This window comes from Anser anser, assembly GCF_964211835.1.
Source record: "Anser anser genome assembly, chromosome: 1".
Lineage (NCBI taxonomy): Eukaryota > Metazoa > Chordata > Aves > Anseriformes > Anatidae > Anser > Anser anser.
The window spans coordinates 75,228,438-75,249,922 of record NC_139720.1 but is presented as its reverse complement, the minus strand read 5'-3'; the positions used below and the strand labels follow the sequence as shown (position 1 = coordinate 75,249,922).

Sequence of the window (21,485 nt, the reverse complement as noted above, 5' to 3'; positions counted from 1 at the left end):
ACACTGAGTAGGAATATGCTCAATTGTTTCAAATATGGGAGCATATTATAAGAATTGATGATAGTTTGTGAGTCTGCCTGTTTTCTTTTATTGGATTTTCCATAAAACAAGTAATTTTTGTGTTTTTCACTGTTTTAGGTAGCCTGCCCTATGAATACAAGATTGTGATAGCAGGAAATCATGAATTGACCTTTGACCAGGAATTCATGGCTGACTTAATCAAGCAGGACTTTTACTATTTCCCCTCTGTTTCTAAGCTGAAGCCAGAGAGCTATGAAAATGTACAGTCTCTTCTAACAAACTGCATCTATCTTCAAGACTCTGAAGTGACCGTGAGGGGATTCAGAATATATGGCTCCCCTTGGTAAGCAGGTTTTTAAGCATACATAAAAAAATACCATTGACTGCTGTCACATCAGCCATTTCGTATGCATTCAGCCATATTTGGATTATTGTGTTAGGAAGAAAAATAATACTTGGTTTGATAAACTTTTATATATTGCCTTATAATGAATCACTCTTGTGGTGAAATTAGACACTTGCATAGAATAGGTATTGTTAACCAAAAAATGATGGGGAAAAGATAGTGTGCTCCTTAGATTCTTACCCTGGAGCAGTTCTCTAATAGAGTCCATGTAGGCTTTTTTTTTTTCTGTCATAAAATACGTTTTCAACACTTAGTGAGTTTATATAATTACAGGTTAATTTTATTGCAAAGATACATTCTTTTGACAGTTTCCATCCTACGGATGATATTTACGGTTCATCAGTGTATACAGTAGTCATTTAATGCAGCAAGCTTGTTTCATAAAATACTGAACGCGTTTTTTCAGTTCAGGCATTTTTTCCCCTTAACATCAGATTCTTACTTTCTTTTTTACAGTAATAGCTTTTCTCAAGGTATAGTTGAGCTTCTAAATTAAAGTCAACAAATCAGTGGCAACCTAGTGTTTCATGGATTTTGCTGTACTGCATAGAGCGAACACTTCAAGCTCCTTGACAGTATCAGAGACAGATGGGTTTTGGCTTCCTGACCCCCACCTTTGACCTCATATGTAATTCTTCTGTGTTGCTTATGTTTCATTACTATGCTATTTCTGCTAACACAGTTATAAATCAGGTCTTTCATGAGCATTCAGTATACATTTAAAATAAGTTAAAATGTATTTTAAAAGGCAGGCTTTTAAGGGAATCTGTTACTCGTCCTTGTAAAATCACATCAGGCTGGAATATAGCAAACAAGTTGTCAAACCTGATGCATATACCCCAATGTGAATTTTCAGTGTGAATAAACTGTGAAATCTCTCAGATTTTTTTTTTTTAATGAAAATTGGCATTTTTCCATTTGGTTACTTGAGATGGGTGTTAATTTTCTCCAGGCTTATTATTCAACATTTTTCTACATCAAATAGTTTCCCTCTTAACTGCACCCTTCTCTCTCTCCCCCTCTTAGATCTTCAGATCTTTGTGTTTTTTTTTTTTTCAACCTACCCACCTGCTGTGTTGTAGTTCATCTCCTCTTGTGTATATTGTGTATTCAATCAATGTACAATTTACTTAATTTTCCAAATTATTAGGGAAGATATTAGATGGTATCAGTCCCAATATTAACTTCTGAGAAATGCCACTTGGCATTTCTTCCCATTTTGATGTTCAACTGTAAATACTGTAATTATGCTCTGTTTACAATATGTCTGGCAACTTCATATCTTCATTGCAGTATTCATAACCAGGCACTATATTTCCAGTGTCAGTAATAATTTTCCAGGCAGTAATGTACCAAAAGTCTCATTAAAGTCTAGATAAATTAAATCAAAGCAAAAGACTGTCTATAAAGTAGCACTAAGTGGAGGCTAAAAGAAACCATTTGAACTTTCTGTGTTTGATTAGGTCTGTAAAAATCTGTTGAGAAAACTTTTTTTTCCTCCCATTAAACCATAAATGTTCCTGTAAAATTAGATTTGCTGCATTCCCTTTGTGCACTTATCCTGTGATTTTGCACAAGTTGTCTAGGATATCTGGCATGACAATTCATGAAAAAAAGATTGCTTTTCATCTTCAATGTATATTCATTTAGATTTACTGTCATCCTTATTTTTTCTATTCTGTAGTGCTTCAGGTTATATCTTAAGTTCCACAGTATGTGTTTTGCAGTGCCACTAACTTACCTCCCACCCCTTGTGGTCCCAGAAGGTAAGTGTTGTAGAGTCCTTTGAAGATCTTCACCTACTGCATATGAGATAAAGTCTTGGTGATGGAACCTAGGCCAACGAAGCTTTTCTTTTTTATTTTATTTTTTTTTACCAGAAAGACCTGGTACCTACAGCCTTGAGAATGGGTATCTTGGAAAGAGGCATTGTAGCATCCACAGTATTACAAAAATCGGTGACGCTGCCCTAATGCTGAGAAGGGGAAGTGTAGTGGGAATCCACTGATTCCCTTCCTCTCTGCTGATTATTCCAGGGGTCTATGACAAAAGTCTGTTGACAAAAGTCATGATGGTGCTTAACTTTGACTCTGCGTATCCCTACATTGCCTGCTTTCCATCTGATTGAACACCTCTCTTTTCCCTTCTCCTTGCTTGGCAAGGTGGTTTGTCGTTTTGCAATTTTAAATCTTCCTGCACCAGCTCTGTTGGATTAGGCCTGGCATCATAATCATATTGTTCCAGCCAAACTCTTTGGTTGGTTGGTTGGTTGTTTGTTTTAGTTTGTTACTATGCAATGCTGAATGAAGTTTCCCTGCTAAGCAATGTCATGTCCAATGAAAACAACAGCAATAACAAAAGTAACAGCAATAAGAAGTTGCTCTTCATTGTTCTGTCAGAAGGCCACATGCGGAATTGGAAAAGTTACATCAGCCAAGCCAACGGTCAGAAAACGTAGAAAGAGAAAAAGCTATTGTGTGGGGGTTAAACTGCCTGATTGATAAATTGAAGGCTGTAGTACAAGTCTGTGCCTAATGAGCACCACTGTTCTTTAGCATTTCTTTTTGTTTCTATACTTCATTTGCCTGGAAAAGAAAGGTGTTTTCATAATATCTGTGGGAAATTAATCTCAGTTTCTTTATACATCATAACAATAATGATAAAAACTAAAAAGTACAGAACTTTGGTGTACTTCTTGTGGAGAATCTTTTTTTTTTTTTTTGCCTTTGTATCATGAAGCCAGTCCTTTAGAAAATGTTTATGAATCTAGTCAAGACTTCAAAGTTTAGAGTTCTTAAACCGTGCAGAGCTCAACAAGAAAGGTAAGTTTCGTGTAGTTGCTTGCTCAGTAACCTAAAATACTTTATTTTCCAGCCTTGAAAATAGGCGTATAGTTTTTTTGTTTGTTTGTTTTTTAATGGATTTTTTTGATTGGAGAACTGCCAGTTAGAGTTTCTGTTTGTTGTACATGCATGATTCTAACTAGAAGGTGAGCTATCTAGAAATTAAAGATGGGGACCCCAGTTCCTACCTTTCTGTTTCTGATTACAGCCCTGATCCTCTGTCTTACTTCACCCTTTGTAAAAATAAACACAAGCTACAGATATCCCTCCATTATAAAACAGGCTGATCAATATTTGCAAAGTACTTTGAGAACCCAGGAGTAAGGTCTGAGTGAATGCCAACCAGCATTAATTTAGTGTTTTTATCTGTAGCCATCTGTGTTTTTATGTGTGACCTATTCAGAATTAGATTATAGTTCTGCTTAAGATGTTTTAGTTGCAAAGTAAACCATGAAAGCTCGATTGGTTTGCATAAGGTGCCAGTCTCTAAGGCCTTTTAACTATATACCATTTGTGTATGGTTAAATATTTTCAATAGCTCTTGGGTATTTTGACCTCTATTCTTATCTAAAATTCAGTGGTTATTTTTAATTGCAAGAAGAAATGGGACACTGTCTTGTCTCAAAAACCAAAGCTATAACTCTCCTGGGCTTCAAGGGCAAGATTTCAAGTGCCAGATTGAGCCTCTACTCACTAACAAAAAATTAACTGCCTTAAACATTAATTATACTAGTATTATAATCAAGCAGGAAGCAGCCATTTTTATATTCAAGCTGCAAAGCGCAGAAGCTGCTGTTTAAAAATTGGTATTTGCAACACACCGATATCTTGGATGATTAGTATAAATGATAGGAGAGAGGAGGATAGAAATATTTGGTACTTCATGAGAAACTTGGGAATACTAAGATTTTAGATGCCTCCAGAGCAATCTTGAGTTTTAAGGGTTTTCTGTGGCTATGTTTGGCCAAGGAGGCTGGTGCTCTTGACAGTGCACCACACAGTATTGACTCTCAGGTCTGGATAAGCAGAGTATCAGTAAGAATGCAATGTGTTGCCTTCTAGCTTAGCACAGACACAGAACTGCACGGGTTTCTTTTCCCATATAAAGCCTGAACACCATGATTATTTTTTGTTTGTGTGTTTGTTTGTTTAAAGGTAGTCACAGAAAGTTGCAGTCTGGTTTCATCCCAGCAAAACCTAGGACGTGGCCAGAACACAATTCACAGGCCTGGAAGCAGTCTTGCATCAAGAATTGCCATAGTTGCTATGAATATAAAACAAAGACTTTACTTCTTCAACATTATTTGTTGTAAATTGGAAAGTTTCTGATTGGAAAGTACTTTTAAACACCCTAATTCATTCTGGACTACTATGAGAAAAGCCAATAGGTAAAATAACTCAAATACTTTATAAAAAATGCTTCTATAAAATGTTCTTGTGACTGTTGGGCCTTCCAAAGCATGAAGCCGTTTGTCAGGGGGAGTTAATTTGTTTTTCAGTAACATGTAAAATCATAATGTATAGATACAATTGCAGCATGCAGGAGCAACACAGAGGTGGCAGAGTATCCAGCCTGAGGTGCTTTGAAGACTTGGCAGGACAGTCATGGCAGACGAGATCTAGTGAGAGTGATAGGCTTCCCTGAAGTGATGGGTTGGACTGAAGACCTCCAAAGGTCCCTTTTGAGCAATGTTTCCGTAATTGTAAATGCCACTATGGAGCTAGAACTAGGTATAAGCGTTTGATACCTGAAATGAACAGGTATCAAAAAAGTCCTTACAATAGAGAGCTTTGCTGTTGATATCAAACTGCTGACAAGCAGTGGACAGTCCAGACAGGTGGTTTGAAAGTCAGAAAGCCAAAATAAAAGTGGAAATCTGAAACTGAATTGTAGCAGAACGTCTTTTTTTTTCTGTCATCAGACTGGATACTATATCCATGAGGACATCATTCATGGAACTATATTGATTAATGATTTTTGAGCATTTCGGTTATAGATCTTAAGCCTTCAATTATAGTTCATTACCCCCACAATGTAAGAGTTCTAGTGTTAGCTATAGCTAGAATTAAGATACAATCCACTTGTGCCTTTGCACTGCTAAAGGTTTTAGTTGCACAATCACACGCTGTTTACACAAAAAAAAAAAACCCTGATGCATTCCGTGCACAAGATCTGCTGTGCTTTCTGAATGAGGCAACAATGTATTAGTCCTTTTATGCTCATTGTTTAGAAACACCATGTAAAAATAAATAAATGTAAAGGTGCATGTGTGCTTTTGCATCAACATGAGAGCACCTTGCTGAGGTTCATACATGTATGCGATCCTGAGTGTTGCTACCTCTGCTCTGCTGCACAAGGTTCCAATAACAGGCTGAGACATGGCTGGAGCTTAATAAACTCTGCTGTACTACATGTTTTTTATGTCAAATTTTATGCAACTCAGTGAGTAAATAACGTAGCTCTGTTCTTCTCCTCTTGCTTGCAATAACTAATGAGAAGACTTTAAGATGAATGATCACAGGTCAATAATCAGAAGTTGTTTGTATCTGGCAAAGGTTATACTACTGCCCCTGTAATGTCTAATATTGCACCTCTGCCTTAAATTTATTGATAAGGTGTGCATCTGCAGAAGATCAGTTATTTTGTGTTTATGCTCTGACCTTGTGGATAAGGGCAGGAATTCTGGTGGCATTTTCTATTACAAGGGGAGCTATTGTGCATTAATGGTAAGGGAAAAGTACACCTTTTACATGACATAGCAAGAGAAATGTAAGTGACAGAAAGGAAGGCAACTTCTTCCCACCCACTGAATCTCTGTAATGCTTCTAAGCAGCTGTACAGAGCTGTAGGAGAAACTTCTGTCATCCTGTCCTAAAACAGGCATACAAGGTGGCAGGGGAACCTTTTATTTCTTTTTGATTTTTTTTCATTTTCAGCAATGTGAAAGAGGAAGGGACAATCAAACCCCTCTTGCCAAACATGACCATTTCCTTATTCTAAATGGCATATTGTCCTGGATAGCTTAAAGAAGCCCTTTAGGATGAGATTGCCTCCAGACTCATTATCCAGAGAGAAGATTTTTGTTTTGCTTTGATTATCTGGAGGGATCTGTTCCTCTGGAACAGAACCTCATTTTTCTTTTTGCAGAATTACATTTTTTTCTAGTGTCTATGCATTCACATTTCCTCCTTCATTATTTTGTTATAGCCCATCTGGAACTTCAGAAACTTTTATTTCCCAGTCAGGGAGAATGGGAGAGCAAAGATTAATATCAGCCTAGAAAGTCATTTGTGACCGTTTTTGCTGAAGTGGCAGATGCTCAGGCTGGACTCCTTTTTTTTTGTTTTGTTTTGTTTGTTTTCTGTTGTTGTTGTTGCTTTTCTCCAATGGGATGTTGATTAGATAGAGCCATCGTTTGTTTACACACAGACCAACATCTCTCATACAACATTTTTGTTCAGATAATGGAAATCAAATGAAGAAGGTTAGGGGTATGTGTGGGGGGAGTGTACTGAGCTTAGCATCCTGGGCCAGGGACATTCAGTGAGTTCTGACTGAGCTTCATCCCAGTGCAAGACACAGCGATCTGCAGGTTTTGTTAGTGAGTGTCGGATACCAGCTTCAGCCCAAAGCAACCTCAGCAAGGGCCTTATTCTGCATGTCATCACCCCCCTTTGGTGTTAGGTCCTTCTGTAGACGCAGTGCAGGTATGTGTACTGTTCACAACATGCAGCCCAGTGTCTTTATTCAAGCTCTGCAGTCCAGTGTCATCAGTGGTGCCACAGGTGTGTAACTCTCATCTGATTTTTTTTTCCTTGCCTGATTTGGTTTTTTTAGTCACAATGTAGGTGACTTTATTATACTTATTCTCAAACTCTATTGGCATGTGCGCATGTGTGAACATGCGTCCTTTGGACAGGCTGAATGGTGACTTCCATGTGTAATTGCAGTTGTTTAAAAAAGCATGCAAAGGGCAAGATGAGGCAGACTCATTTTTGTTTCACGCTGAGTCTAGCCTACCCAATCCTTAGGTCTCTGTTTCAGTGCCTTTCTCCTCCATCTTTTCAAGAGCAGCTGTAATAGTCTCTTTCATTCCTCACTGAACTCAGTTTCCATCAGTAGAATAATGTAACAAAGATTTATAGATTCACTTCATGATAGGGACATGCTTACATTTTGCTATTGATGAATCATCTCATGTTTACTTTGCCAGACCTTGTACAAATCTTTAGAGTCATTGAGGTGAACATCAATTAAAATGAAACTGTATTAAAATAAAATATTGACTTCATTTAGCATAATGTACCTCCCAAGTTGGGAGCATGGCTTACCCATGTTAGAGCAAGCAGCAACAGTGCAAAATACTATGTTGCACATTTCATTCTCTGTAAAATTCACAGAAAATGATTACTGTTCTTATGCATCAGAATGACTGCTTTGATTCTTAAGTTCCCTTTCAAATCTGCAAAACACTATTCAATACTTTGCACCTGAAGAAGACGTAGAGAGACTCAAAAATGTGTGTTACTGGACAAAACCAAACTAGAAATGTATCTAAGTAAAATATCTGACCCTCATTTGTTCTCTCCTTTCTGCATTCTCACTTAGTCAACAGATAAAAATACAAATAACTGAAGTGCAGTTGCTTTTGTACTGTTACATAAAACAGTAAAATACCACTCTAAAATTCTTGCATTCATTGCATATTGCAGATTAAGTAAATTTTTGAGCAGGTGGCTTGTTTTCATGTCTAGCTCTGTCAGTGATGGAGTTTACAGAATGCTGGATGTGGAAATACTACTGAGTGCTGGGGTTTGGTTGCTCAGAAATATGTTTTAATAATGGTGGATGTTCCCTGATTTTGCAAGTCAGGAGCTGTTTGGAGCTCTGTCTTTATTAGTGACTTTGAGTTAGACAATATAAATGAGTAATTTAGGTACACAGACATGGTTCTAGAAGAAAATGAATATCATGAGTGGGAGGAATAGGTGTCACTCATTATTTAGAAATGAGGCATCTCAAGTTTCAGAAATTCTGGGGAAGAGGTTGGCTTCTAAGCCTACCCGATGTGGCTGTATTATTACAGTTAGAATGCTGAAGACTTTTTATTTCAGGCATTCAGTAAAAGGTAGGTAAGGTGTGACAGAAGTGTAAGAAATAACAACATGTTCAGAAGAGAGAAAGCAAAATTGATCATCCTGTTAAAATACATTAATTACAGACTGCAGTGCATAGATGCAGGTTTAATTGTGTTTTAATGGAATGCTCGAGTGATATTTTTATTTCCTTTTCTGTACTTATCAGAAACTGTTTTCCATTTTGGAAAGTGCTGCTTCTAAAAACACTTAAAACCGCAATACAGTGTAGTTTAGTTTGCAGCATATGGGAGATTGTAAGAATGGTTTTTCCTGCAAAATGATTTTGATCTATTAAATTCAGCTGTTTAGGGGAGGTGGTGGGGAGAATTGTAAGATATTGAACTCTTGAAGAGTAAAAGGTTTTCCAGGGGCAGAAAGTGAGACTTAAGAGTGCATTCTGGCTGGTTTAACAGCAGAAACAGATCACTGGATAATTTTTCTCCCCCCCTCCCCCCTTTTTTTTTGTTTCATTTTTTACTAGTGGCATTTTGCTAAAATCAGTGCATTTCACCTGATAAACATGTCCTGACAAGTAGTTCTCTTTACATGACTTGGAAACAGGAAATCTGAGTCTCATTCAGTAGACACTAGGTATACAGCTGTCATTGCTCATATTAGCAATCATACTGAATTCAGGAGAGGTCTTTTTAATGAATGCTGCACTACAGATTAAGTGACTGAAAAGAATTAGCCAGAATCATAAAAAATTGCTGAAAAAAATATTTATGAGGCAAAATCAAAATTTCTCAGACTGCAAGTGAATTTTCTGTAGCATGTTAAAGTAGCATGTTTGTTGTTAACTAATTAAACTCTGCAGTAGGTTATTTGAGTGAATGGGAGTGGAAATCTAACTATATCTATCGTAGCTCATAAATATAATCAAAGGCAGGCCAGTGTGATAAATTCTAGCTGTTGTGTACTCCTGAGAACTTTTACTTTTCCATTTCCCGTGGGATTTTTTTTTTAAGTGACAGCAATTTAGAATATTCGTTATTTCTTTTCCTGTTAACAAATGTTCCAGAAAATGTTTTCTCTCAAAAAAGATTTCTCCCAAACATTGCCCAGGGCTGAGGAGTTTGGAACAATTCAATCTCTGAATAGTCAAAGAGAGAAAAAACCAGTAAGTCAAACACCGTTGTGTACTGCTTACACATACATGTTGGATATGGATCAGTTCTCTAAGATGTTTCACAGTGACCTCTCACAGAGTGAGCTTACTCAGTTACTGAATGCAAAGATCCTTTGCATCCACTTTGCAGTTGTGTTCCTCCACTGCATCTGTACCGGAGTGCAGGAGGACATGACGCTATGTGTGCATGCGTACTTCTGTGTATGTCTGCTAAATATAGATCAGCAGTTATGTTTATTTCCCATCACATTTCAGGGTAAGTGCTTTTTCTTGTAATGTCTGAATAAATGGTGTGGCTTTATATTTCTGCATATGACTGGAGATTTGCATTTGCTTGTTTTGTTGCAAATGTTTCTAGCTTTAGTTAAATTTGAGAGCAGTCGAAAAATATATTGCTTCAGTTTAATTAACTTGGTAGAAAAAAGTTCTTTCTTGGGTGATAATTATTAGTTGTATATTATTGGAATGAAGTAGTTCACATTCAGTTACTTAGCAGAAATAATTGAATTTTCTGATCCAGTAAACTAGCTCACTTTGTATTCAGCTGGTTTTTAATTTAAGACCTATAGAAGAGGAGACCTGTAATCTCACTACAGGGAATTGGCTACACTTTCCTGCAGTTCATAAACCACGAGAGTGAAATAGCAATCCCCCACAGCAATTTTCTGTTTATTTTTCACATTTGCTTAAAAGTTTAATTTTATGAGACAGAGCAGATTTTAAAGTTTAAAGTGTTTTTTTTTGTGTGTGTGTGTGCGCGTGCTTTTTTTTTCTTTTTTTTTTTTCACCACTTGAACAAAAGGACTACTCGCTCTATCTGTAGTCTGGGCTGTAGTCTCAGACAGCAGCAATTTCAGGATGTTTCAAAGATGTAAACACAGTTGGGTACTGTGATGAGCCCTTTGGCTATGTTCCAAGAGAAACACAAATAGCTATCTAGTTTGGAGCGGATCTACATGGAGCTGATTCTCAGCTGGAGTAAACTGGCAGAGCTCCACCAGCTTTCAAGCTGTTTACACCGGTGATAATCAGCCTCTCTACTTCACAGTCGCTTGTATGTATGTGTTTTCCATAGGTTTTTACACAATAGGTGCATTGCTACATTGAGAAGTAGATTGTGACTTTACATCCTGCTCTGAGGAAGTGCAGAACTGTAAACAGAGCCACCATCACAGGGTCTAATTGTAACATGGTTATCCCAGTTTTTTTCTCTTTTTTTCTGGCCAGAATTTAAGGGGAAAAAAGCAGTAATCTACCACTTGTTGTGGAGCTGTTTAACATCAGAACACTTCCTTTCGATTTGTCGTTCATAATTTTATTTTATAAATCGACATCATTTAATATGAATTAATATGAGGATTTTCGTCCCTAGTAAAAAAGCAAATTTGAACCAATATTAAAATGGAGGGCTACACCTGTGTGTGTCTCATATTTCTAATTGTATAATTTACATCAGGTAAGTATATTATTTTTATAAGACTATCTCAGAATTCCTGGCTAGCTGAATGAACGTCTATGTATTTAAGCTGTAGGCATAGAAAGTTACATTGCAGCAGTTGCTTTCCACCACTCTAGTGTGGGGTGAATTTAGGACTGCAGGAAAACATTAATTTGGATTTTAGGATTGCTTGTATGTTGTTCACTTCAGGTAGAAACAGGCCATATGAAATATCAGTATGTGCTGTTTAAAACAAGAAATAGGTTCATCTGTTGCTAAATTGAAAATGTTAACAATAATACAGTTTATGTGTATATACGCATGCACTGTATTAATTTAATTGTTTGGAAGCATTTTCATGCTTGCTTAACTCAAAATGGCTTTGATTTTTCTTTAAAAAAAAGAAAAAAAAGAAGGAAAACAGGGAAAGAACTGGCAGGCAGTTAGTCCATATGGCCTAATTAGTCCTGGTATTTTGAGAAAAGAATGTAAACCTGGTGAGTTACTAAACTGACAAGTGGCTGCTGTGAGGGCCTTTTTTATCAATTCTCAGTGCACCTGTGCATCCTATGTATTTTATTCATGTTTCATCTAAGAGAGTCCCTCCAGGAGCTTCATTGTAAAAAAACGAACAACAAAAAAAAAAACCCACACCACAAGTATAGCATCTCCCTTTGGAGGGATATTCCATTTCTTCAGCTGACTTCTGCACAGTCTTAAAGGACTACAGTAAACCCCAACTAGCCAGATGTGCGGAAGAAGAATATGTTTCTTTAGCTGTCAGGTCATCTGGTAGTGAAAAACTGTAGAGATGCCATGCACGGATGAGACTTGAATTATTTTTCCATACTGATTGTTATATTCGTGGCAAGTTTTGCATTTAAAAGGAGATGGTGACTGTACTGTGGATAGAGGCTGTTCACTCCCCTTACTCCCTCTTAGTCCTTCTTCTCACTGTGACTTAACAGTTACCAGTATTTGAAATATAGTCTGGGTAACCTACCTGTACATATATTTTTCATGTTGGGAAAACTGAGGGAACAGACTCTGAGATACCAGGAGCTAAACCCGTTAGCCGTGCATTAAATCCATAATACTGAATGTCCATACAGTTCTACATCTGTACCCTCAGCATTGAATCTCGTATCTAATTATTCCAAATGAGCTTTAAAGGTTGTTTGTGGAGTTTATTTTATTCTTTAAAAAAATATCAGATGGGATGTTATCATTTGGTTCCCAGCAGAATGAAATAAACTATTTGCATTTGGTGTTGGCATGTTCAGTCTTTAATTATTTTTTCTCCTTACCTGTTATCTTCTTTGTTCTTGTTATGAAGATAAAGTAGATTTCATTTTATTTTTCATTGTTTTATAACAAATTAATGTTTAGAAATGATCAGTTCCTATTAGTCACAGCTCATTCTTTCTTCTTTCCAGTCAGAGATGTATGAAATCCTTTACTAAACAAAAGATGGATGATTTCATGTGTAACTCAAATTGCAAAAGAAATAATTACTGACAAAGGGCCACATTCTGATTTTTACACTCCTTTCCTTTTGTGAAAACAGTAATTTAATATGATTCAGAGTTTTGAGAATTACAACTTCAGATGCAAAGCAAGTAAGGCAAAAAAAAAAAAAAAAAAACACAGCAAACTTTCCCATGGAAGAAATGTACTTCTTGTGGCCAGTAGACTGATGGAGGATCCAAATTCGATTTGCTGTTCACTACAGACTCCCTAGGTAATGCTGTGCAAGCCTTTTATTGTCTTAGCTGAAGTTCTTAGCTTAGTTCCTCTCCCTGCCACTTTCGACTTTCACCTGCTGAGCTGTACTTGGTGGCTGTGTGTTCCAGAGGATAATCATTTATGAGATTAACTAGAAGGCGCATTTAATTGATTTAAGTATGAGGCCTTGGCTTTCATTAAAACGCCTGGCTTCCAATATTATGAATAGGTGAATTTCAGTTTTTTTTGCATAATTTAATCCTTTCTGTACACTGTTGTACACCACTTCTCTAAATAATGTACCACCCTTGTCTCTCTCACATGGAAGCTGGTCATAATATGCTTCCTCACAACTTCCAAAACATATTCTTCTTTACATCTCAGTTATGCTGTTAATATGCTTTGATGCCAAGGTGATGAACACTTGTTCAGAGCCTACAAACAAATAGTGCCCTGCCAGTCCTTTTTAGCACTAATGGCCCAATTGTTCCTTCGATCCCTGCCTGTTTTGGGCTGTCCTCTTGCGGCAAAGAAAAAAAGACAGAACATTGTTATTTCACACCTACTTTAGATGTAGAAACAACTGATGACACCAAAAAAAAAAAAGAAAAAGAAGGCATACTTTTATGATTCTTTACTTGGAGAGAAAATGAGAAAACTGAGTAAAAAGCTGTAAAAAATACTCAGTGAACTGGAGATAGCTACTTAGATAACTACTGGAGATAGCTACTTGGCTAGAAAGGCACTTAAAGAGATTGGTTGATGATCACCTGAAGGATGTGAACACCAAGCAGACAAGGAAGGTATACGTTATTGTATAGCCTTGTTCATTGAACTGTAACTAATAAATCAAGAGCAGGAAAAATTAGATTGATGTGTGTCTCTACAATTGTAGGGAAGGGGAGCGGAAATGAGAGGATTTGTTCCATTCTTTTCCCACTGAGCTTCTTTACAGTCATAGGCCACTCTCTGCTTATTTTCCTACAAGAGAAAAATGACAATTGTTGTGGAGGAAAGACGGGTACAAGTTGCATGTGTTCATGAACCATTTAAATTTATTTTGTAAGCAGAGGAATTCTAGTGAGAGAATTTGCCTTTCAGCTGCAGAAAAGATTTATGTAGGAAGCTTTACAGAAATGAGGAGATATAATGATTGTGTTCTAGTTGTATATTTTTTGCTCTTCAGGTGCACACAAGATGTTACCCACTGATCCCTTTGATATGCTAATAACTATTGAGTCTGTTACCACCCATAGCTCCCTGTGGATATTGGACTCTGTAAGGGAGTTATCCCTTGAAGTCAACAAGAGTAATTGTGTGCCTACTGGTGGCAGGATTTGTCTAAAACAACCGGACAACCCAGATGAAACTGCTGCTGTAAATCTGGCAGTCCAGAAGTTCTTTGGCTAGCTTGCACCACGCGAGCACTAAGGCAGTGCTGTGGTGGGAACGTTTTTGTAACTGCCCAGTGGCTGCCTGTTCATTTGTAGGGTTCATTTGTAGCTGATGGCAGAGTACCATGGAGGTTCCTGTCGAGCAGATTAATGTACAGAGAGGAAGAAATCCATTCTTTAAGTTACAACGTTTAAATAAAGCCAAGGTAATGATTTAGACTTCACCTTCTCGTTGAGTGTAATAGAAAAAAACATGCACGTTGATAGTTTTCCCTAGTCAAGTATCCTTTTTTGTGTCCCCTTGTACGTCTGCTGACCAGAGTGAGATGCATACCAGTGGTATGAAAATTGAAAACCTTCGATGTTCACATAAATTACAGGTCAAGTCTGTGTAATGCATCACTGCCCTTTGCAGTAAATCACATGTAAAACTAAGTTATGCCCCATTTAAATGACAAAAGAATTCTTGGACTAGACAGTTGCTCTTTCCAGGAGTAGCTGAATAGAAGAAGAAAAACTAATAAATAATTAAGGCAGTAATATATTTGACCACTTTTTTTTCGTATGACTTTTTTCTGTTATTATTGTAACAGAAATGCTACTTTCAAAGACAACTAAAGCGCTAATGATAGCTGAGAAGGTCATTCATAGGAGGTTGAACTGGTTTAATTAGAATTTATGAGAAGGTTACTATAAGAGTGCAGAAAGATGTTAAGGGGTTAACCTATAAGAGATTACATTGTAGTCAGTGTTCTGTTAAAGTTTGAATTAATTTTTCCCATGGGTTTTTCACATTCTAATTTTCAACTAAATGAGACATCTGTTTCAGAAAAGGAAAATTTGCTATGGTTGTCATAGCAACTATCATTCTGTAAGAAAATTATTCCAATGGTTACTTTAGAACAGAAAGATAGAAATTCAGTACATAAAGCAACATCCGATTGCTAGCACAAATTCTGATAATTCAGCCCTTTTTGTATGGTGGATTATTTGACCTGCAAAACTTGTTCATATGTTTTTAACATAAGGTTAATTGTGCTGTAAACAAATTCATTTCCAATATATTTTCCCCCTAGAGTCTTATATGTAGACAATCATTATTCTTATAATAGTAATACCGTTGCATTTCAGAGTAAATGGAGAGATCCAAACCGTTCCCTTTAAGAATATAAGATCTAAATCAAAGTACATTTCTACATGAGTGCTTCACTTCAGAGGTGAAATACATTCATGATGTACATCTCTAATTGCCAAATACTTTTTTTTTTAAATAGCAGATTTTCTCTTTTAGAACATACTTTATAGCATTTTCTTCATAAAATGCAAACTATTATTGAAACATCTATATCTGTATAAACATTACACATTTCCTGAGCAAGCGCTAATGAAAGATCCAGAAATTCTGTGCTTGATATCAAGACTTCAACTTTGCTTTCAGGTTTCATCATAAATGAAAATTTTAGACCAAGTTGTCTATGCATGACATCCAGATCACATACTTGTTAGTGGGTATTAGAGAAGATTTTTTTTCCTACCCAGAAACTTTGATGGCTGTTTTGCAATAAATTTTCTGAAGAAGGGACTTGGGGTTTTATAAAATCCCTGCATGCATATGAAGATTGTTTTGCTTTGGGGGTGAGGGCACTGAAGTGCATGATTTTTCTTCCCTCTTAAATGTAAAGCACACTACCATCCCCCACTGAATCCTTCCTGGGACTTCATATTTTTGTCAGAAATGCTCCAACCATTTCTTTCGATCTTGGGATTGTCACAAAAGGCAGAATTATGGCAAATCAGGCGAGTTCGAACATTTCCCCTTCACAAAAGAACAGCTCCAGCGTGCATAACTTACCAGCCCGCAGCTCGGGTGGGCGCGAGCTACAGGCACAAAGGGAGGCAGGGACGGGGGAAAGTGCTGTAGGTCTTAATAAGCAGATCATGCCTATTCATAAGGGGAAACAGGCTTTTAACAAGCGGCGACGTTCAGGCTGGGCCTAGGAGAGGCAGGCAGAGGCTCTCACGTCTGCATGTGCAATTCGTGGTCATTTGGGTTTCAACAGGATTAAACTGACTGCTGATGCGACCTGTGATGGTCACAATTATGTCTCCTTATAAATGCTTCATTGTGTGCTTAAAATAACGGCTTGGTAGGTTTTTGACCTTTTCTTCTTTGGCAAATATTGTTCTTTCCTCTTCGCTTCTTCCAGGGGAGCAGCCTGGCTGCAGCCGGTTTTGCTGTGCCTAGTGTGCCATCGGGCGGTGGGACAGATCCTGACCTTGCATCCCACTGAGGTCCTGGGGACCATCCTGTCCTGGGCAGCGGGTGGGAGCACTGGGCTGCATTCCCTGTGTCTCTCAGAGGCTTTTAACAGCTGAAGCAGGATTTACTGTGCTGACTGACTCTTTGTTTGCCCCCTGTTTGCCATTGCAAATATTTTCTGTCAGTGAGATTTTGCTCCTGGAAAACTTGCTCTGGGCCTAAATACTGTTTGCCAAGTAGTTGAGTGTTTTCGTGTTGGTGAAGGAAGCTGCTTGGCACACAAGGTTTGTAGTGCGATCCCAAGGCAGGGGTAGGGAATCTGGAAAAAGCCTAACCTCTGTATGTTTTTTATAAAGCCTGCCACTTCTGTGACATCTGAGCACCTCAGACTTCATTTGCTTTATTTTCACAGCATGTCTGTGAGAGAAAAATACTCCCGTCAGTGGTGAGCGGAACATAAAGATCTCTGATCAGACTGGGGTTTGGTCTGTATGACAGCATTACAAACCAAAGTTGTGAGCAGCTGACTGCAAAATAAGCCAGTGAATAGACCATGAGTGATTGCCCCAGCAGTAGGAAGGGAAGTCATGTACCTGCAAGCCAGCTGCTGTTCCTCCTGGGAGGAAAGCCTGCTGGATGATGAACAGCTAACCAGATACGTGTGGTGTGAAACATGAAGGCAGAAGCTGGTGAAGGGCTAGGTCTTTTTCTCAGCCAGCTGCCCTGGTCTGAGCCACCTGACTCAAAACAACATTTCTGCTTCATGCTGTTAGCATCTCATCTTCACACAGCTTCACCTCACTTGTCACAGCTTCTGGAGGCTGAGATATATTTCTGGTCCCAGTGGCAGATGTGCAAAGCTTCGCTTTTTTTTCTTTTTTTTTCTGGACACCTGGGTATGCAGGGAGTTGTGTGATGAGGAGCTAGGAGATGAGCTGTCTCCTAGCCATGAACACAGAAAGCCTTCAGACACCTCTCTAGAAAAGTTGAGGCTTTTGTCGTCTGTAGAAAAAGGAAACATTTGCAAAGCCCCCTTCTGTTTTTCCCTTCACCAGAATTTTCTTACCTTGGGTAAGCCAAATCGCTTTATATTTTAGCAAGCTCTGTATTTTTAAGCTGTTTTCAGTAGATGTGCTTTGCAGCATTCCAAAAGGAAAAGTAGAAAATATATCATCATGAAGATTGCAGACGTGCTAATTTTTGAAATGTTAGTCAAGCGTCAGTAATGGAACAGGATGAATAATAGCTTTATGGGCATTTTCTTTTGTCTTTGCCATACATGATGTAAAGTGTAGTACAGAGAATTTGTTTAAAAGATTTCTTTCTGTCTTTTGATGCAGTGAGGGAGTGTAAAGCTTTCTTCAACAAAGTAACATCTCAAAGGGAAGTCTGGTCGATGTGTATGTATTTATAAACACTAAGGCTGCAATTATCATAAACCTTATTAAATCACAGCAACCTATTTGTTGTTTCTCAAATACGGACATGCCCAGAACACGTCAGTCAAAAAATTATTAAAAAATTCCAACCTAAAACTAACCTGTCAGTTTTATGGCTGAGAATTAGAGCATAGTCAGCAAGACATAATTTACCACTGTGATATAATTGCTGTGAAATACATTTCTTTAATCAATGGGATAGCAAGATATGGATAAATTGTGTTCTGAATGGCAGTGTTACAGTCCCACTGCTCCACAATGAGCCGGTCTATAAATATGTTTTAAAAAATGTAAATGCCTATATGATAAGAAATCCTGAATATGTAAAGTCTTATTTAAAAGCAACTGAACACACCAGAGAACAGAAGAAAATGATATGTAGGAAAAGAAGCAGTGTTCTTTTTTTCTGATGGGATGCTTCCAACTGGAGAAACAAACCAGCACAGGTGATGTCTCCATCTTTTGAGTGGGCTCTGTAGCTGTGCCAGGGTCTGCCCTTGCCCAAATGACGGTAGGCTACGGGCCAAACACAATGTGAGGCAACGTGGAACACATATCCACACCTGGCTATCTGTGGCAGGTGTTCTAGATACCACAGGAATCCAGCATGCTAATCCATGTGGACGTCTTGGTACCTAGGTCTTGTGAGAGTTACTATTCACCTGGTTAGAGGAACTGTATGAATATTTTGTTCTGTGCTGCCTACTGAAACTCATAGGGAGACTGCACTGATTTTCCACAGTAGTTAAGTAACACTGGTTGTATGGAAAGAGGGTTTTACTGTGCACAGAAAGAAGAAAATGAATGCTATTTGTGTCTTCAAACTCCATGCTACTAGAAAGTCAATCTCAGTATTTTAATTAGATAACCAATACATGGAAGTAGCACTGAAGACATTCTCCTCCTCTCTTGGCAGGCAACCTTGGTTTTATGGCTGGGGCTTTAATCTTCCGCGAGGCCAAGCACTATTAGAGAAATGGAACCTGATTCCAGATGGGATAGATATTCTTATAACACATGGACCACCTCTCGGTAAGAAAATATTAGTGCTGTTAGCTGTGTGTTTCAGATGATTATACAGTAACTGATGGCTGTCCTTAGACAAAGAGTGGAAACCTGAGTTTTAAAAGTCAGAAGTAACAACCCTACTGATTTCAGCAGCACCAGGACTTTGGCTTGGCTTTATGTTTCATGATTACCTACGATCAGTGGTATGGAGTTAAATAACAGGTACAAAACTGAAGTCCTCATAAATAAAGTCTTAATGAGTTTTATAAATAAACAAGGTCCAGTTTGCCTGTGCATCCTCCCGCTCTGCCAGTGGTGAAATCAGTAGACTTGAAACAGGGAGCCTGCTTGGAGAGAAATGCAGGATTAGTTTGTAGCACAGTCTTTCTCCCTCACTTGCACTAATGTCCCCCCCAACCCAAAGTTGTATTTTCATGCTGACTTGATGAATCTCCTGCTCCACAAACCCAAATGCTGCAGTAGTTGGCTTGCTCTTTGGACAGCATGGGTGAATTACTTCATGTAATGTTTGCATTCCACTGCTCACTAATCCCAGGGAAAGGGCTGCTTTTCTCAGAGTGGACATGTGTTGATACTCCACCAAAGTGGCGTCTCATGCCCTGCCACAGACTGCTTGTAATGTGGACCTGTATCATAAAAGTGGATGGCAGAAATGAATTGTTTAGGCCTTGAAATATCTTCTCAAAATGGTTAGTAATGAGGATAATCCTGATATGGATCCAAGGCCTGAGTGGTAATGCTGGATCTTTGATATAGTTTTGTTTATAAGTTGTATGTTTTTAAAACTCCTTCAGGAATGTTAGTACTTGAAAATCCATTTTTAAAAATAGTATGTGAGCTGTAAAGAAATCCAGCCTTCAGCTCCTTTGAAGAATATCCCTGTACCTAGGGCTTGAAAATCCAGGGACTGAAGGTAGAGAGCAAGTTTCTCAGCACCCAGTTTCAGGCACTGGGCTGATTTTGCCACTTGGTTAAACCTGTATTGTTGTTGTTATTATTATTTATTATTATTATTTATTCAGTTTGAGCCATCCTCCAAGGATTTTGGTTTTTTGAAGATCCCATTTCTTTGTCTTATTGATTCGTTAACAGACGGCTTCAGCACAGAACACTTTGCCTGAGGGCATCAGCTGTTGGCATCCCTGACACCCATGGCAACAAATACACTACGCTTCAAAAGAAATTAGCACTCTGCCTAACTTACAGAACCTCTTTATTGTGTATATCTGTCCACAGACATTTTGAGAGACAGGATCCTCCTTGACCCTGGGAGCCAATTATTTTCACCAGAAAGCTGATTCTTTTTGTTCTGATCTTGGACAGCATCACTAGAGCTGTTCCTAATGATCATAAAAAGCAATCAGTGTTCCTCTTACATTCTAGAATGGGTGCCTAAATTCTGTCCATCATCCATTTTCTTTGGTCCTTTCTTATTCACTCACTTCCAGACTGCGTGCATCCCCCTAAACTAATTAATACTACATTATTAGATAGTTTTAAAATCGCCCGCGTGATTTAGATGCAGAAGCACCATTAAGAGTTAATGGACTTTGTGCTTCTTAGTCCCTTAAATGTGTAATGAAAATCTTACCCACAATTAATTTTTTTTCTGTTTTAGAGGAGTGCTTTAGGGATGAAACTGCAGCAAGGAAACAGAGTTTCGGACAGGATAAGGAAACAAAGATTAAACAGCTCTTATTGACCATTTTATTTTAACCTGTTTGTTATTAATAAATACATAGCATATTTTCGTAGCTTATAAAATACAATATTCATGATCCCATGATCAGTGCTAATGCTTATTTCTAAATCAGCATATTTTTGTTAATTTTATGTATAGTGTAACTTTTAAAGTCCTTTCCTTGACTTTTGAAGATCTGCATTTATGATTCTTTTATTTCTCTTCAAAAAGTTCACTTTTCTTTTGTTTGTTTTTAATTTAATTTCACCCTTAAGTCTTCATTTCTAGCTGTCTACTTGATTGTCTGTGACAAAGATTTATACTTTCCTGACAGCTGCATAAACCTGTTTCAAGTAACCAAACATTAAAAAAACCTTAAGATGAACTCTAATTGTTAGCTAGGTGTAATCAATTATTCTTAGTTTGTGTAGTCAGGTGTACATAATAAGCTGCTAACATATGGGAAAGCTTCAGAAGGGTGATAATGCATGTAAACAAAAACATGTTCAACATAAATAATGTTTAATTTAATGGGGAAGTTAATTTTATGGATTTCTGTTTGTAAGTTTTTGAAGTAGAAATACTTTTGCCTTTATGTTCACCACAGACATTTTGACAATTGTTTCAAATTGTTAATGTAACAAAACCTAAAGTTATAAAGAGTTTGCTCTGAAAAAAAACATGAACTGGATTCCAGAGGAATTGCTGGCTTCACTGTGACATCTTAAATAGTTGTTATTTCCTACATTGAATTTTGAAGTGCACTGGATGCCAGGAATGACAGGTAGAACTGATTAACAGAACTCAGCATTGACCTGCTCTGTCTGTAACTCAGATGGCTTTCTCTTTGTGCGTCACCCCATCAGGAGCCAACAGTGTCTTCAGAGGCATCTGAATGAATTAGGAGTCTACATCCATTACCAGAACTTCCTCTTTTTGACACCTAGGATACAACTATGATAGTAGGGCAAGCTTCTACCG

The 21,485-nt window shown here is 37.8% G+C and overlaps 1 protein-coding gene across 5 annotated transcripts in view; it reads left to right on the top strand.

The window, feature by feature from the left end:
* The window catches only part of MPPED1 (metallophosphoesterase domain containing 1), a 65,734-nt gene that overhangs the window by 34,885 nt on the left and 9,364 nt on the right, over nucleotides 1-21,485 (top strand). For all 5 annotated transcript variants that reach the window (XM_083820020.1, XM_083820017.1, XM_083820021.1 and 2 more), the window contains exons 4-5: nucleotides 143-364; nucleotides 18,711-18,826. In XM_083820020.1, the coding sequence (XP_083676146.1) occupies nucleotides 143-364; nucleotides 18,711-18,826 (338 nt within the window). The remainder of the gene's footprint in view (nucleotides 1-142; nucleotides 365-18,710; nucleotides 18,827-21,485) is intronic.